The following is an 18948-nucleotide window of genomic DNA, read 5'->3' on the forward strand; positions in this document are numbered from 1 at the left end:
CGAAGCTACGATTCGAGTACGGTGTCTACCGTTCTCTTCGGTCTTGTCTTACCGAGACGGGTAGCTCGTCGACTCCGACTCGGATCGCTCTCGTCTTTCCCGTTCGATCGGATTTCGAGGAATCGGATGGAACGCCCTTTGCCGCGACTCGAGCCCCGATCGCCATTGTTCGCGTCCGTCCCCGAACGCGTACCGATCGTCGCGGCGATCTCGCGTTTCCGACAAGATTCGCGCGAGTCGCGAACAACGAACCGTTTCGCGCTCGATCGAAGCTATCCGGTCGCCGAGGACGGACGAGTAGCTCGACGAAGGATACGATGTCGTCGCGAGGTTCGACGATTTCGACGATTTCGACGATTTCGACGAACGCTCGTCACGAAGCCGGTAATCGTTTTACGCGCGGACAGCGCGCGATCGCGTCCGGAGTAACGAACGAGCGAGTACGTTGGAACGGGACCGATCGATGCCTCGGAAATTTTCGGACGCGTTCGTCGTACAACGGCGATAGAAACGTCGAACGTCGCAAAATTCCCCGCACCGCTCGATTCGGAAATGCCGCGCTAGAGACCGTGTACTCACCGTACTACCTACAACGCCTCGCGATCGCGCACCTTAAAGGCAAACGTTCCGGGCGATGCTTTGCGCGTTTCTCGCGAAAAAGGCCCCGAGAGAGAAAGAAACGAAAACGACGACGACGTCGTCGTAGTCGTAGTCGTAGTCGTAGTCGTAGTCGTTTTCTCGATTTCGGGTTTTTCTACACCGTCGAGCTGCGCGCCGATCAACCCGATCGAGAAATCGCGGTAAACGGTGGCGCACGGTTCGCGTTTCAACGTTCTCGAAAGGAATACTATATCGTTAAAACCGGTGAACAATATTTCGCGCGGTGAACGCACGTGCGTGCGGTCGGATCGCGTGACAGCACACGTCAAACGAACGAATTACGCGGTCGATGGACACGCGTATTTCCCGGACAAACCAGCCGTCCCCGCGTTACCCATCAACGGGAAATTTTCAACTACCCGCGGCATCGGGCAAATAATCGCGATTCCGCGATAATGGAATCGACCGATTGCCGCACGAGTCGAGTTACCTCGACGCGTTTGCCCGACCTCTTTCGTCCATCGAAGATCGAAACCTCGTCGCCACCGCGAGCAAACACCCGACAAACCTACCGGGGAACGAACCGACCACTTTCGGAGAGGAGCAGGGACGATCGCGGAGGAAAGAAGGGTACCGCGCGCTCGATAAAGCGCAAACAGAGACGCGAGATGGACAGTGTATAATGTAAATGAAACCGGCTCCCTGGAAGCGCCACCTGAATATTTTCCATCCGCATCGCGGAATATGGATATTCGAGAGGCATCTGTACCTTTCCTCCCGCACCCTTTCGTTTCGACTCCCTCTTCGCGGCGTCGGCAGCGGCGGGGGTGGTAGCGGTGGCGGTGGCGGTGGCGGGGGCGACGGCGACTCTCCTTATAAAACCGAACTTCGACAGTTCCGTTCTTCTCTACCATTCTCCCCTTTCCCGGTTGCAGACTTCGGGAAAGTGGTACGTGGGCGAAATTTCGACGTGACGAGCATACAGTGTCCCTGGCTGCTCCCTGTCTAACGTCTTGCTACCTCATCTTTCCGGAGCTCCGCCACCCTTCCACGGCCCTACACCCATGCATCTCGGATGACTCGTACGCGAGGCTAGAAACAAACCAGCTCGACGTAGACGCTGCGAACCAACGGAAGCGGCCGGTCCAAAAACGCGTCGAAGAACACGATCGATTTTCAAACGGAAAATCCTCGCGACGCGACCGGATCGTAGAAAGGACTCTCCGATGCGCGTCCGCGCGTCCGCGCGTCCGCGCGTCCACGCGAACGAACCTCTGTTTCCGGGTCGAGACTGTTACGGGAGCGACGTTCGACCAAGAACGCGATATATTCCCGGATCGAGTTGGAAAACGTTTTCAATTCGCTCCGTCGTCCGAGTGGCTCCGCAGGAGATCGAACCGCGATAGGTAAAGACAAATCGTAGGAGAAGCGCGCTCGATTCTTTCGCCGCGACGCATAGAAAAGGATCAATTATTTCGAGGGCCGAATCGACGCGGCGCGACGCGGCGCGTGTTCTCCTTTCGGTTCGGGAACGTTTCCGTGTCGCGAGATAAGGGTAGCGCGCTCGAACGGAAAAACCGGGACGGGGACATCGACTATAGTAGGCAGAGAAAAAGGAAGACGGAAATGTCCTGTCGGTCGGTGGACCCACCACGGTTGCGCTCGACGTCGAGATTTTGCAACGGTCATCGTTTTACCCACCGTTTTACGCCCTCGAAAGCTCGAATAGGAACCGAGATTGCCGAAGTGGCCGACAGGCGGGCTTCTGAATCGAAGATTAATTGCGCGATTCACTGGTCCCCGCAGCACCCCCGGTATCCCGTGGCTTAAGCAGACACGGTGAAACACTTTCGTAGCCGACGGCAGCTGCAACTGCGAACCACGGAGGATGTAACGGCGGCAGCTGCACCCGCTACGACTCCGGAATTTCTCGACCCAAGTAGCTATCGTTTCGGGCCGCGCGCTCGCGTTAATTATAGGAGCGGCCGATCGCCACTCCTCGATCGATCGTTTACCGACTGTTTTCTCCGACAACGAGATTACGAACGACGAAATTTTCGATACGAAAACCACCTCGAAAACTCGCTCGCTCGTTCGATCGTTCGATCGTTGCTCGGACCTTCGCCGGGAAGCGAGCGATGCCCTTTGCCGCAGGTCCGGCCGGCGACAACGACGGGGTCGGAGTTTTCGGCGGGTGACGTGAATTATTTCCGCAGCAGGGACCCGCTCGATAAATTTCCACGGTAAGTACGAAAGTTCGCCCGCGCTCGAAAGAAATACGCAACACCTGTTAGCTACGTGCCGCTGCTTACGGCATTAAGAACTTTGTTTAAAATGCTATGCATAGAGAAGCCCGTTTCGCGGCGACTCTCGGCTCCGGGTAGCTAGCTGTTCGTTCCTCGTCCTCGAGACGTTTCACGGACGCGGCTTTCCTCCTTTTTCTTAGCCCGCTCGATCGTCCAACGGTTCGCTCCACCCACCTACCCGTCTACCTACTTACCCACCTACGCGTACCTTGTTGCTCGAACGAATTCGTTCGTACTCGTTTCATTCAAGATTCGTCGTTTGTTTGAAATTCAACGAGAGAGAACAATGCCAACCACGCACCACGCACCGCGCACCGCGCATCGCGCATCGTTTCAACCGCGACAAGTACGCGCGTACGTATTCGTCGCGAGCAACGAGAGACGAGGAGAGACAATATCCCCTCGTAACGCGACACAAAACCGCATAACATTGAAACATCTTTTACCTCTTTTTAATCCTCTTTTTAATCAAAGGATGCCAATACCTTTCTCTCTCTCTCTACCTATCTATCCATCTATCCATCTATCCATCTATCCATCTATCCATCTATCCATCTATCCATCTATCCATCTATCCATCTATCCATCTATCCATCTATCCATCTACCTATCTATCTGTCCGTCTGTCTCTATCTCCTATCTCGTATCGTCGTACGCCGTTGATACCCGTTTGCACACATCCTTTGTATTACGCCGACAGAAACGACTATCGAACGACCGAGTATTGCTGCGCACTGACGTCGATTCGATGCGATTCTCTTTTTGAACTCCTCTCGAGAGGGGAGAAAAAAAGGGATCGTCGGGAAACCGCGGCAACAAGGGCTCGGTCGCATTTGCGTCTCTTTTGCGCGAAAGAAAAAAGTAAAACGAGAAAGAAAAGGGGAACAAAGCCAACGGAAAGAGGAAACAAATAAAGAGGAAGAAGAAAAAAGAATGTAAAAAATGTGGAAAATGGGTGAAAATTCCGGCGGATGTATCGAACGTTACAGCGATACCCTTGTAACGAGTACAACCTACTCGTTTGCATCTCGGATCAAAGTTTCGCGAGCTTTCGACGAGAACGCGGAACTTTTCTTTGCGAAAAGTACACCAAAGTGAAGCGTCATCGAATAACCGTTTCGGTCATTTTCGCGTCCCCTTAAAACTTTGGAAAGGCTCCGGCATCGTCGAGCCGCTTCCTTCTTCTTCCGCGTTGCGTTATTTGGAGAAAAGCTCGCGAACGAAACGATTCACGGATCGGATCGAGACGATCGGGTATTTCGTATCGTCGAGCGAGACTCGCCGAGGTAGTAGCGCGAATACCGTTGTCAAATAAAGCGGCGGCTCGAATTCCTAACAAGCTGCCCGCCACTCGGAGGATTCTTGTTTTGCATTTCTCTTAACAACCGGCGAGTTTCTCGCGGAGTGCATTTCCTGGTGAATTTAAAAGTATCCAGTCTCGTTACGAACTTCCCTCCGCTCTCGTTGCGTATATATTTGAAACAAAAAAAATCAAATAATCGACGGAGAAACACGCGCGAAAACGTCTTGGAAACTTTCCTCCGCGAACACTCGAGTTGTTTTAATGGACCGACCCTCTCCTCGCCCCGGCCCACCCACATCCCCGTGCTTCGTTGGCTCCGAGCACTTTGAAAATTTATACTCCGCAAAGTCCTATTATTCTTAGAATATATACGTATGTACGTGGGTACGTAGGTAGGTAGGTAGGTAGGTACGCAGGTAGGTACGTATATACGCGCAGCTATAAATATATTTGTTAACCGCGCCATTCGTTCGTTATCGCGTCTTCCGGGCAAAGGTAGCGGCCGGGTAACCGTCGCCGCGACTGGATGGGTTCTCGATGCTCGATTCGTCGATTCGTCGAGGCGTCGAGGCGTCGAGGCGTCGAGGCGTCGAGCACTTTGCTTTCCTTCGGAACGCGATAGAGCTCGGTACAAATTTAAAGGACGGTCGTAACTCGACGGTCGATCGGGTCGGTCGTCTCGCGATACGATTTTCGAAAGGTATCCGTGTAAACAGCCGAGGTTCGTTCGATATTCGTTGCCGTTGCGAAACCCAACCTCGAGGAACAAACGGCTACAAAGGACCCATCCGTGCACCGACGGAGATAAAACGAAAGCAGCGGGAGAAAGAAACGGTTACGTTTTGAAAATTTCATCGGGAACGTTCTACTTTGGAATCGTGAGCTTCCTCGGGAATCGAGAGACCCCTCGCGTCTTCCTCTTCCTTCAACGATCGCATCGACGATTTCGCGACCGAAACGAGGAGGAGCCGTTTCATCGAGCGCACCGAAATGAACTTTTCAAGGATGTTCCGAGCACATACCGTCTACGTATGTACGTCCAACGGAAAAAGAACTACATACTACGCGGAAGGTGGAAGGCGGAAGGCGGAACGCGGAACGCGGAAGACGGAAGGTGGAACGCGGAACGCGGAACGCGCACGGAGAGCGGCGAACGTCGAACGATCACCCGCCAGATGCTTCTCGCAGTTTATCTCGTAACGTTGGGACGTGTTCGGTCTCGTTGGTCCGACAACGCGATATATAATAATATAAATCGTCCGGGGACGTCGGTCGGACAATAGAGAATTCCGCGCCACGCGTTAAACGTCGTCGATCCGACGTCCGTTGGATTACCTTCTTCTTCTTCTTCTTCTTCTTCTTCTTACCTCGACCGAGCGGTTGACGGGATCGAGGATCACGCGCGTGCACGGAAACGTAATGGCGGCGTGTGTATAATGGTTATTTATGTTCCCGCGGAATGCGACGGGTATCGGGTCCCCGGCGGTCCCCCCGACGCGCGGCGTGGCATGGCGCTGCGTGGCGTGGCGTGGCGTGGCGTGGCGTGGCGTGGCGTGGCGAGGCGAGGCGAGGCGAGGCGAGGCGAGGTGACGCGACGTATCGATTCACCCTCTCGGGTAGAAGCAACGGCAGTGGCGGCGGCGGCGGCGGCGGCGGTGGCGGCGATAGTAACGGCAAATAGCGGGATTTATCGTCAACGTATTTACAAGGGTGCGCATCACCTCGGTGCGCCTCGGTACTTTTACGTCGACGACTTCGAAATAACCGATCTCGATGATATCGCGGTATTCTCGATAGAGTGCCGTGCCGCGCCGCGCAAACTTCTCGTCGGAGAGCGCGCGTCGCTGGGCCCGTAGACGCGATTCTCGGCCCATTTTTCTTCCGGTGGCTTCGAAAGCCAAAGCCGCGTTCGGATACCCCGAAACGAATGGTCGGGTCGGTCGGCGGAACGTCCGATCGGAACGTAACCTCCGTGAATAGATAACGACCGGTACGACGCGGCAGCCGGAGGGAATACGGAGCAAGGGAAAGAGAGAAAAGTACCGGCCGGGGGAGAAATTCGGATAGCCAAGCGCATAGAAAAGTTAGCGAAAGAGGTTCGAGGATCTCGCGGTGTCCGGTTCTCTCTCTCTTTCGGTCTCTTTCGCTCTCTCTCTCCCCCCGTCCGACTACCCTCTATCCCCTCTGGAAAACCACACTCCATCTCTCGCTTGGAATCGTTAGCGCGTCTCTGATAGCGGAGAAAGAATAAAAGTTGTTCGAAAGTCGGCGCCGGTGGCGGAACCTCGGCTTCTCTACGAGTATCAGGGGGCGTGTATTTTTTACACCGCTATCTGGTTCACTCGCGGGCTGTTTGCGCCGGGGGTGAGTTCTTTCGAGGGTCCGAACGACCGGTAAACCCTCGGAAGAACAACCGCGGTGATTAAGTTACCGCTCGCGCGGGAACCTGTTAAATGCGGTTAGATACGGTTAGATACGGTTAGATACGGTATCGACTACGGCGCGTTTCCGATACTGCGGCGATCCGCGAACGAGGAAGAGATTCGCGCGACGAAAAACGAGCCGAATCTTTCGCGCGCGCGCGCGCGCGCGGCTATTTCCTTTTCGAGTCGACCGAAGACCGGCTCTCGCCGAACCGAAACGAAGGTTCTTTCCGAAGAGGCGCATGCGCCTCGGTGACAAAGAGGATCGTATTTCTCCCGGAAAAGGAGCGCGATATCGTTCCGCGACTGCTTTACATACGCCGGAGAGAGTCAATGAATTCATAATTAAAGCCGAGAGAAACCCGCCGGAGATTTATAATCCAGCAAATGTAGCCGTCACCCGCCATAAATTACCGTTTAAAGTTTCACCGTCTCGATTACGATGCAACGAGGCTGCCGGCTCTTCGACCCGTTCGAAGCAGCACGCGTTGTCGAACGAACCGAACCCGCGAATCTCTTCTCTTCTCTTCTTTTGGACTTTTTCCTCGGTTAACGTTCGAGCGCTCGGCGGACCGGCCGTCGTTGCCGTCGTTGCCGTCGTTGCCGTCGTTCGACTCGATCGTTGACGCGTTCCCGTGCATATAGTAATTACGCGAATCGCGTCTCGATTCTCACGCGGGATAGGGGGGTCTGGTCCCCGTACGTCCGGAACCGTGTTCGAACGCGCGTGCGGTACACGCGCGAACGCGTCGTTGCGCGGCTACCTCTACGGGCCAACGCGAAACGAACGGACCGCTATCGAGCTTTCTCCCACCTGTTCGTCGTTGTTCCGATATGCTGGAAAAGCCCGTGTCCGGCCGTGTCCGGCCGTCTGCGCCTCGGGAAACGCGTAAAATGTAAATCGTCGATTATTCGTGCCTTCGTTCGCACTGCGCGCTGCAACGAGTCCGCGCAACCTTTCGATTTTCTCTCTTCCGTGTTTCGTTTACCTACTTTCCTTTCACGGGGTGAAATATTTTCTTTCGAACATCGACGAAACGATATCCGCTCGTAATCGACCATCCTTTCGGGGACGAAATCTCCGTCTCGATAAAACGCGAGTACGATCCAACGAAAGCGAAGGGATTCGCGAATCGATTCGACGACGATATTACGCGACCGAACGTATATCTCCGCGCGAGAAGAAACGAAATAGAACGCTGTTTTCCTGCTGTCCGACGAAAGAAAACGCGATAACCCCTCGTCGTCGTCGTCGTCGTCGTTGTCGCCGTCTTCTTCTTCCGATATTCTCCCTCGACGCGGACGAGATCGATCGAACGGATAATTAATCCCTCGGTCCGGTATTCGAAACTCGACGAAGAAACCGGAACGTTTCATCGAAACCGAGGCGCGAACTTGAAAATAGACCGCGATCCTTTGTAAAGCGATTCGATAGGACCGTGAGAAAAAATCCAACGATTCGAATCGACCGAAGCAACGTTCAACAGCGTCGCGTGCTCGGAAACGTCGACCGAGATAAAGGGGCGAGGGGTGAGGGGGAGAGAGAAAAAAGAAGAACGGAGGCAGCGAAAAGGTAGAAAATCGTGGGACGGTGGTGGCCGACAAGGGGCGGGTGCGCGCGGGGGACTAATGCCATTATCGGAATTAATGTTTCAGCATGGCCGTGAGAAGTTATCCGAACAATCTCGCCTCGGAGCCGACTTACTACTCCTCGAGCTGGAAGCGAGTGTTTTAAGTAGTTCGCCCATTTTAACCGTCTCACCTAGCAGCACCCCGCCGGTTGACCCAGAATGCCTGCCGCGTGTTGCGAGATCGAGCTCTCGCGCGGCTCTTCGGGGTAGTTAAATTTGTAATTTAAATCGATGTTAATCGAGAAACCACGCCGCGACACACCGAATTCGGGATTCATGGCCGGTTTTCACCGAAAAGGCGATCATCGACCGTATCGCGAAGAAATTTTTCGATCGTGCCCTTCGAAGATTCTTCTTCCGCGCGTTAGGATAGTCGTGCTCTCTCATCGATGGGAAATCGGGCGTTCCGAACGGCTCTGGTAAAACGTTGCCATCGATGGGAAAGATACGGTCCTCGGTGTAGTTACTTTCCATCGTTATCCGCGTCGAAGTAAATATTTGCCAAGCATCGCCCTTTAAGGAAGTTTAAGCCGTCCTGCGTGGTCGCGCGATTCTTTGCGAGTCGAAGGGACATTAGGACATCGGGAGGAGCACGGCTGGTTGGAAAAATTGGTCGGTACGCGCGTCGAATTTTCGAAAGGACGAATTCTCGTCCAGGAGAGGCCGGCTACCGAGAAATTTCGCGATACCGAGTTCCCGAGAGCCGTAATTCTGGCCATCCAAATGCGCGACAGTCGTTCGAAGACAATAGAAGCTCCCTGTTCCAGCGAAACAACGAATGGTACCCGGTCTCCTCGAGTCGTAGGCGGGACCCGCTTAAAATTCAATTATTACGCCATCAAGAACGTCGCGCGTCAGACTGCGCTCTTTGAGGCCGTCACACGTCGGGACATCGTTCGACGATAACCGCGTAGACGTGCTCATAATTACATCCGCAGCGAGGAGAACTGCTCGGAATGGCAGTCATGACGGCGCCGTTGTTATTACGGAATTTACCGTCACGTAGGAACGCTGACACACGCGACGATCCCTGCCGAAACGCCTCGCGAGAGAGGAATCCATTGGCATCGCGATCGTTTCCCCTCTGTTAACCATCTTTTTACGGTTACCGTCCGTCGCGGTTGATCAAGGAAAACCGGCACGACGCGAGGGTGAACGACCACCCGTAGACGAAATGAAATCGACCCGCGACAATTTCGGGAAAGGAATTCTTAGCGCCGAGATCGGAATCGTCGGAGAAAGAGATCGTCCCGGTAAACGGTAGAGCAAACGAACGGCGAGCGTAACGAAACGCCCGCGAAGACCCTCGGATTCCGCTCGAGTAAACGTACCCTCGTTACCAACGAAAATTGAACAATCGCGTATCGTATCGTATTCTCCGCGATGCGGAGTCGGTTCGCGCCTCGTTTCCGCAAACAATCAACGTTGATGCAAAAATTCGAAAAAGAGTTCCGGTAGATCGCCGCGAAGCGCACCGACTCCAATCAAGCACCGTATGGAGATACGCTCGGCCAGGATCGACCGTTAGTACCGCCGATTCGATGCGATTTCCCACGAGGAGGAACGCGAACCACAAAAAAACCAAGGCGAAGGGAAGATCGATTCGTACAGCGAATTTAGCGGTTCCGTCGCTCGGGATATGCAAAGCAGCGCCGAGATACAGGGCTCGATCCCTATTCCGATCCCTAACTCCGCGCCTCCCTTTTTTCCTTTCTCTCCGCTTCGCGACCTTTCTTCCTCGTCCCGACGCGTAGCTACGCGCACAGGTACGCGTACACGTACGGTAGGTACGCACCCCTGACGGCAATTTTTCCCAGAGAAACCGCCCCTTCGGCCCTCAACCGCGTTGAGTTGCAGCTCCCGCGAGAGAACGAACAGCGTAGCAGGTTGCCGGACCTACGTCGAGCGTGGAAACCCACGCTCGTACAACACCCCGAGAACCTACGATACATTTTACTTTCGCCCCGCGCGTCCTCCTTAACGAAGTAACGCCATCTTTTCCCGATCTTTTCCCAATCGTTTCGCAATCTTTTCGCCCGTCCCAACCGGCGAGCGTTCGAGTCGTCGTCGTCTCGGCCAACCTACTACGAACGATAAATTCAAACTCACGGCCAACTACGCGCGACCAACTACGATGGATTACAAACCGATACACGCCAAAGTATCGCCAGAGTATCGAAGGGTTTGCGTACTGGAAAGAATAATATCGCGCATCCCCCGGTTTTGCGAAACCTTCCTCGATTTCCTGGTTCGTTTAAATAAATTCCTACCGTCGGGTGCAAAGTCCACGAAGCGGAAGGGAATCGGCGTAAAATAAAATTCGTCATGTTCTACAAACGATCGAACGAGACCGCGCGTACTTCGTAGCCCGTATCGCTCGGAATTATTGCCCGATCCGAAAGCGGCTACAGTATGATTAAACTTAAATATTGAATCAAGTCGGAACGAGATGGAATTTACTTTCCATCCTGCGGATTAATTAATAAAAATAACCGAAGCAATCGGATTAATTTGCACGGCGAGAGAGTGAAAGAGAGAGGAGAGAGGAGAGAGAACGTACGCCGAGAGGGAGCGTTACAATACCGGAGCGTTGCTAGGGAAGAGTCGTCCGATTTCGATACCAACGGTTCGAAAATCGTCGCGTCGCGGCAGCTTCGACTCGCGCGCGACTGCGGAGAAACATTTGAGAATCGACGCCCAACGGACAACGCCTGGACCTCGATGTCTCGAAAAATTTGTCGAAATTCGTCGAAACGCCCGAGTCGACGTACGATCGACGCGGACAAGAATCGGTTACGCTTTTGCACGAGTTCTGCCAGCGGTCCCCGATGGAACGACACTCGTATCGGAAAAAGAAAGCCGAGCACCGGAGGCTCTATCGATATTCGATGCACGGGAATGCGAAATTAGTCGAGCAGTTTGAAGGATTACGCGAGATTACGTATCGCGCGATTTGTATTATGTATGCGGGGAAAGGTGCGCGATACAGGTCCTTTGAATATTTCAAAAATAATCTCCCTTCGAGAAGGCAACGTTTTCGTGTTCCCGATCCGTAGAAAACCTGAAATTACGTATCCACCTACGAGAGAGCTGAATATTCATGCGTTAACACGCGAAAGCGCGGTAACGCAACAGCGATGCATCACTCGACGAGTTTTCGTTCCGATTCTATTACGCGATCGCATGTGCAGTCGCGGTCAGTTAGAATACAGAGTATCGTTATTTGGGAAATACCCTACGGAGGGAACGAGATACGCCCGAACTATCTAACGAAGAGAACTAATGAAGCAGCGCGCAAAACGGGAGGAACCGACCGACTAATAAAGTTAGAGACCGCGCGGACGGGCGCACGCGCACACGCGCACACGCGCACACGCGCACACGCTCACGTACGGACAGATACGACCGAGTCACCCGTATACGCGAACCTAAGAACATACGCAGCGGTCGTGTTACGAAGTGAGTTTCTGTGTTGTAATTTCCAACGCGAAAAGAAGAACGAACGTAAATTTCCCAACATCGAAGCCGCGCGCTCACCATCCGAGAGAGATCGTAATCGACTACGAAACGCACGATCAATCGCAACGAACGATCAAAGAGTATCCTAGAAGAGAAGTTATCTGGATTATCGATAACTCGCAAGAAAAGATTCGCGTTAAGCGAGTTACGGAATATTCGTTCGAGGTACGAGGCGAGGCGAGGCGAGGCGAGGCGAGGCGCGGCGAGGAAGAAGGGTTCCAGAAGTTTCGGGCGATATAGGTCTGCCATCTCGAGTGCCGCGCGCCTCTAAATTCTTGGACGTTTTTCCGCACATAAGCCTGTATATCAAAGCGATATTGGAAGGACACCCGGGAACGGCGAACGCAGGGACCACGGAGCAAAGTGGGAGAGAGATATAAGAGAGAAGGGCAAAGGGGGCGGATGAGATAGAGAACAGTCGGTTATACGTGACTACGGCGAGCTCGGTATGTCTATGGAAGGTTGGTGCACCGCACCTAGGCGCCGCTACTCGGAAAGTACAGTGGCAGTAATGGTCTACTAAATCACATTATATTGTTTCTTGAGGGGTGAGAGAGAGAGAGATGGAAAGAGAGCGAGTGGAAGAGAGAGAAAGAGAGAAGCGTAACAAGAGCCGTTCGCGGCGATGGAGCGAAAGGCCTCTTGCGCTCGTGTTGTCCGAGAGCTACTGGAAAACAACGCGGCGCTCGCCGCTCGCCGCTCGCCGCTCGCCGCTCGCCGCCCACCATCCGCCACCCGCTACCCGCCACCCGCCACCCGCCACCCGCCACCCGCCACCCTGCTAACCACTGCCCACAGAGATTGCGGAATATATGTTTGTACACATAGGCGTTATCTACGGGCACGTGCGCAGAAATAAACGCGCGTTCGAAAACCGTTTATTTCCGGTTCGTGTCCGTGTATCCGTTCCGGATCGTTCGGGACGATGCATTTTAAAAAGGACCTCGCGGAACGCGGGATACCAAGAACGTCGGTAGATACGGCTTGTCGCGGAACGCGAAAAAGAGAAATATTTCATCGAAAATATGTATCGAAAACGCGTGGAACGAGACGTTTTACCACCAAATGCTCGTTACTGTTTCGAGACGATCGATTTTTCGCGCAACTCGCTGCTCGTAAAATTGTTCTTCGGTCGCAAATTGATACCTTCGAAGCGACGCGCAATGCGTCTTCGCGCGCACAGAAATTTCCTTCCGATCGTTTTCGACTCGTCCCGAGAAAAAACGTACGCATTGTTGCGAATTTTTATCGAAACGGTGGACGTTCGTTGAAAAAGAGTGCCCTACCGGATAAGGGGAGACGGTTGCGTTCCTCCGAGGGATGCTACGATGCGATTCGTTACAACGGGATTACCAAAATTGTGACAAACGAGCCACTATTCTCCCTCCTGGGGGATACAAGACGTTACGGGTGGCCGTTCCGTGGAATGTTTGAACTTAATTTCGCGAGAACGTATCGCGCGCGTTTCTTCGTTAGACGGTGGCCGAAACAACGGTTCGTTTATGAAATTTGTACCTTTTGATACGAACGGAGGACCACCCGTTTCTTTCGGTACGCGGGCAAAGTGGAAACGTCGACGGAAAGGAATAAAAGTGGTCTCGAGAAAGTGTTTAGCAGAGATACGGAGAACAAGAGAACAAGAGCCGAGAGTAAAATATCATCAACGATCGATAAATTCGATACGAAACAGGCATCGAACGATTTAAGAATCGGCGAACGATCGCGACGAACTTACGGATACGTCGATTCGTAATCGATTTCGCTACCGAGAGAAATCAATGGACTCGAACAACGATTCGAAGAAACGGAACGGATCATCGTTCCGAGAAGATCGTAGCGAGCGCCGTTTGAAATCGGTTAAAATAAAAGCCACGTAGCGACCAGTGCGCCGCCGCGGAGCCGCGAGAAAAGTACACCGTGAAATTCCACTCGGAGGCACCGCCACTCCCAAGAGAGCAGCTGGCATCGACGCGAAGGGTGACGATTCCTTGATGCAACTAGCAATCGTAACGTTTACCAGCTCGAGGGTGTGCATCCTTTCTTAGCGGAAGCGACTGCCCGTTCTACCCTCCGCCCATTGAAAAGTGGCGAGCAGATTGCAACGAAAAGGGACGACATTATACCTAGTGGAGTGGATCCATTGACGGAGATAGAGGCAGAAAAAGGGAGGAAACGTCTAAAAGGAACGGAGATAAGAAGTTGGCGGAAGGAAAATGTCTGAGATGCCGTGGAAACGGATAGAACGGTGTAAGTAAAAAGTACGATACCTCTGCCGCTTGTACGCGGTACGATCTTTCCCCGCGTAAGCGCAGCCGAATCGTCGTCGTCGTCGTCGTCGTCGTCGTCGTCGTCGTCGTCGTCGTCTCTTCGCTACGATTTCTCTTTATTCGATGATGCTCGTCGCAATTTTCGTATTTATCGTTGTATCTCTGGGAGAACATTAGCCGGCGATTGGCCACGATTCTTCGATGAAAATCGCGCGACCTCGTTTCGACAATTTTTAATCGTCGGTCGCTCGAATCGCTTATGAAAAGCCTCCAACGATGCATAATTAAAATTACTCCGAACGAGGTCGCGTTCGAGTTGATTTTTATCGATGTCGCGCCTGTCGGTTCTTCTCGTTTACTTTCCTCGTCGGACATTGCTACCGCGCGATACCCTCGCACGGAAGGTCTTTTCTTCTCTCTTTTCCCTTCGGTCGGTTACCGTGCTAGAAATAGCTCAGAGAGGGGAAGAGAGAGAGAGAGAGAAAAGAAGGAAAGGGACACGATGCCGCGAAAAGGAAAAGGATTTCTCTCGGAACCACGGCAACGAACGCCGCGATATTTTCGTCGGGTTTCCGGTCTTATTTCATAGAAAGGAAAATACGCTGGGAAGCATTATCTCGGTATCGTCCGGGAACAGCGGAGGAAAAAAGAACGCGAAGCGTCTTTGAGGTTCTCCTTTCTTCCTTTATTCGACCGAGTCAAATGGAAAGGAGAGGATGATTTCTCTGTGCGAACAACGATCGTAAACGTTTACCAAGGTGAAGGCGTTCATTGTGGGCATCGCCTTAAGGGAGCCGTGCGCGGCTGTCCCGCGCGTCCTTCTCTCGCCGAAGAGTGCTTAGCGGGTTACAAAGGAGGAAAATGCGAGAAAAGCTAGCTGCGAACGAAGACGACGCGTCGAGCCGCGCCGCGCCGCGAGTGGGATAAACGCGAAACAAGAAAACGAACGAGATTAAAACGATGAATACGAGCCTCGGTTTTTCAACTATAACGCGCCGAGCGTTCGCGATATTTATACAGTACCGAACAAGATCGAGACTCGGTCGAATCAAATGGATCTTTCCGATCCAAATACGTGTCCGGTGTCGCAATCTCCCGACGAGGGCGAGTTTGGGTCGAGGCGGTACGCGCGCGAAATTTTCCTCCTCTTCCTCTCGAAACGGTTCGCTCTTTGCGTTTCACCGCCGAGAGTTGTAAAAATATCAAATCGGGACGTGCTTCGTCGAGATTAAAACAAGACTCGTCGAGGTTCGACGTTAACGAAGCGAAAGCTACCCCGCGAGCGGAAGAACGCGACCAAACTCGAGGCGGTCCTTTCGCCGATCCACCTGAATCGAAAAATCGCGCAATATCGCGATTCGTGTTGTTCGATAGGAACGAGGAGTATCTCTGGTTTCGGCGTACAACTTTGACGTTTAATACGAACGGAAACACGTGCAGAGCTCTCTTCGACGCGATCGTATCGACGAACTCGGAGCAGAACCGCTAGTTGGCCGGGCATCGAATCGAGCGAAACGCGGATTACCGAGACACGAGTATTTCGATCGGATTTAATATTCGAACGCAAACTGATTTCTCGTTGTTAAAGTCGAAGCCAATGAAACGCAGCTGCGTCGAAACGCCTTGTTTCCGTATTATCGTCGAACGTATTACAACCTCGGTGGGTATTTGTTCGTTAACCGAATCGGTTCCACCGGTAGTTGCTCTCGATTTCGTTTACCTCGTTTACCTCGTTCGGCTCGTTTACCTCGTTTACCTCGGACGGCCATGGTGCGAGGTTGTTACGCGAGAGTTTTAATTAAAAATCTACGACAAGCTGTATAATTTCGGACCTGAGCGGAACGGTAGGACGTATCCAGTGGAAGGACTCGGAGGTTCCGAGTCCGGTCGAAAATATCGACGTCGGTCGTCCCCGTATCGCGCGGTCACTTTTTAGGTAGACGAAATCCCCGAAAAATGGAGGGAAAAGTATAATATATCGACTACAAACGAACACCCAACGTATTATAAGGGTACGTAGGTCCTTTCGAAGGACGAGCGGGTATTTCGCTCGTCGCTGGTCGCTCGTCGTTCGCGTTTGGTTGGAAAGTCTCGAAACATTTTCGATTCTATACCGTTGCGAGGCGGGCCTTTATGAAAGCCCCGACAAAGCGACCGCGACCGCGACCGCGACCGCATTCTATTTACTCGCGTCGTTGGAGTTTTTCGCTCGCGGCCGATCGTTTATTGGCTCCGTTCGATCGGTTCACCGGTAATTTTGTCGACGCGACGAGGAGGCGGGAAACGCGTGGCAATCGTCGATCCCGCGTTCCGGTTAAGGGTAAATTCGTCGCACCATCGGCGGCTGGAGAAAAATATTCGCTCCCGCGATGGGTCAGGCGCGGTAAATCGATTCGGTAAAGGGTAATCGGAGAGGCGATCGGTGCCCCTTTCTCATTTTCGCTACGCTTTGCCGAGTACCGCGATCGGAGATTTTTGAAAATCCAACACCGAACCGACCGCCGAAGCACGGTCGGTGCGAGCCGCGGTGCGTCGCGAGGTGTTACCAACAACTACGTCGATACCGAATCTGTCGCGCGGTAAATCCGCTGCGAACCCGTAATGCGGAAAATCTCGATACGATTTCAGGCATTTCGGCGAAAAAATCCGAAATTCCGCGAGTTCGCGCACCGGTATTTTAGCCCGGCACGACGCGGTTTCCGATATTCCGGTGGCCGTAGATCGCAGGAACGAAGGAACATGAAATTTTCCGTCCGGAATCGCCCCGAGCCGCGCCGATTTCGTCGGAACCGAGCGAAGCATTCTCGAAATTCCTGGCTGCTTCACGGATATTTGACGGACCGCTCCGTCTCGATAATTCCCATAATCGAAGCCGAGGAAATTCGTCCGGCCTATCGATTCCCCGAAAGTACCGAGAAAATCGATCGATACCGATCGACACCGATCGACACCGATCGACGCATCGTCCTTCCCGATAACGATCGGGACCAAGTCGAGAAAGAAAACTACCCCCGTGTCGGACGATGCATCGTTTTCGGGACGGTTTCCCGCGTATACTTGACAGACAACTGGGACAACCCCGAATCGGCTTAATAGCAATATTGGTCACTGTTAACTCTACGGTCGTAATTAGACCCGTGGCTATTGGTATTCCGAGGGATTCCTGGAGCTAAAGCTCCGCAACAGCGCGCAACGCGACATAATTTACCGAAATAGCTGTACGATCGCGGCCGGCATACCTTTGATAACGTCATTAAACGCACATTCTGCGGCACGGGCACGGGCACGGCCACCGCGCCGGGTCGGGCCGGGCCGGGCCGGGCCGGGCCGAACGACAAAGGGCGGAGGGCAAGAGCTCGGTTCTCCTTTCGTCGATGAATCGATCGTTGCCGCGAAATTTCCCGGTTTTTCTTTCGTTCGCGTACGAGTTTTTCCGAGTGTTCTCGAGGTGATCAAATTTTCTCTCTTTCGCGATGAAAGGATACTCGATATCGTCGCGTTGCGCGTAATTCCGGGAACCGTTGGTGCCCCGATATCGTCGACGATTTGCAAAGAGACGTCGCGCGGAGAGCGCCGGAACGTCGACGCGTTACCGCGATAAAGGGGCATCCGGCGCATCTCCGAACGGTGATTTCAGAAAATGGAACCTCGGTGGAAAATTCGCCGGTCTTTCTTCTCTCTCGTGACCCGCTCTCGTTCCCGCACGAACGACTCTCGAGGAGCTCGTTTTCGCCCGTGAATTCGGCCTGGTTCCCGTTACGTCGACGCGAAACGGACGTCCGCCCGGTTTTTCGCAATCGACGAAAAGTCGGCGAGCTCCAACGACCTTGAATCGCGGCACGTTGCGATGGAAAGTTTCCACCGGAAGATAAACAAGTTCGAGCCCGAAAGATGGGAGAAAATTAACCAAAGAGCAAGAGAGGTGGTCGGATCGAAAAAAGAAGGAAGAAACGCGACACCTGGTCTGGCTCGGCTCACGGGGCACGTAGTGTCGCAGTCGAGTCTGACCTACATATGGGTTGCACCACTTTCCGATCCCATGCAGAGCCATTCTCCCGTGTCGGCTTAGCGTCGTTCCCGTCCGTCCTCGTCCGTCCTCGTCCGTTCCACAGTCGCAGCGCGTGCAGCGTAACGGGCCAGACGGGTTCGCGCGGGCGTGTTTTCGCACTCGACTCGAAATCCCTTTCGATTCGTCGAACGCGACGGGGGATCGAACCGAGGCAAGTCAGAGCGGCCGCCCGATGCCCATGGGCAGAAACGATGCTGCAAATCGTTGGATTATGCAAGACTCTGCTCTCGGACTCGGTCTCGGTCTCGGTCTCGGTCTCGGTCTCGGTCTCGGTCTCGGTCTTGGTCTCGGTCTCGGTTCCGGTCTCGGACCATTTCGCGGTGAATTTCGCGAAATCGATATTTCTGTATTTGTTCCGGTAGCTCTACCCACGTCCCAACAAATACGCCGATAAATATCGCGGAACTAAGCGATTCGCGGATCGGCCGATTCTTGGAATTCTCGGAAATTTACCGTCCGTATAGATTTTACGCGTCAACGGTAATCAAGTTTCTCGATCGGTTCCGGTGCTTTCGTTTCGCTGGCCATTTTTCTCCTCTCTTCGTGCTAAATATCGCGTCGCGTTTTAGCTACGTACCTGTATTTACGCTCGCAGTGAATAAATATGGAAATAAATTAATAACGGATATCGCGGATATCGATGGACAACGTTCGACAGCGATTAAGCGGAACGTCTGTGCGCATCGGTAGTTGCTCGAACAAGAGAACCGGACTATTAACCGAAGCCGAACGCGCAACGTAAAAAGCAATATCGCACAAAGCGGAGCGAGAGCAGCGAGGAGGCAGAAAAATCGACGTTATGCGACGTTCGATTCAATAGGACCGTCTGT

The 18948-nt window shown here is 53.2% G+C and overlaps 2 protein-coding genes across 3 annotated transcripts in view; one reads left to right on the plus strand and one right to left on the minus strand.

The window, feature by feature from the left end:
- Nucleotides 1-18948, minus strand: part of LOC143152486 (lachesin) — a 114253-nt gene that overhangs the window by 61590 nt on the left and 33715 nt on the right. The gene's annotated exons all lie outside the window — the stretch shown is intronic.
- LOC143152484 (UDP-glucosyltransferase 2) overlaps nt 12584-18948 on the plus strand; it is a 62509-nt gene continuing 56144 nt past the window's right edge. For both annotated transcript variants that reach the window (XM_076322688.1, XM_076322687.1), the window contains exon 1: nt 12584-14029. Coding sequence is in view for 1 of the 2 variants with exons in the window: in XM_076322687.1 (XP_076178802.1) it covers nt 13996-14029 (34 nt within the window). In the remaining variant the exon portion in view is untranslated. The remainder of the gene's footprint in view (nt 14030-18948) is intronic.

The sequence above is a fragment of the Ptiloglossa arizonensis genome, chromosome 10 (assembly GCF_051014685.1).
Source record: "Ptiloglossa arizonensis isolate GNS036 chromosome 10, iyPtiAriz1_principal, whole genome shotgun sequence".
Taxonomy (NCBI): domain Eukaryota; kingdom Metazoa; phylum Arthropoda; class Insecta; order Hymenoptera; family Colletidae; genus Ptiloglossa; species Ptiloglossa arizonensis.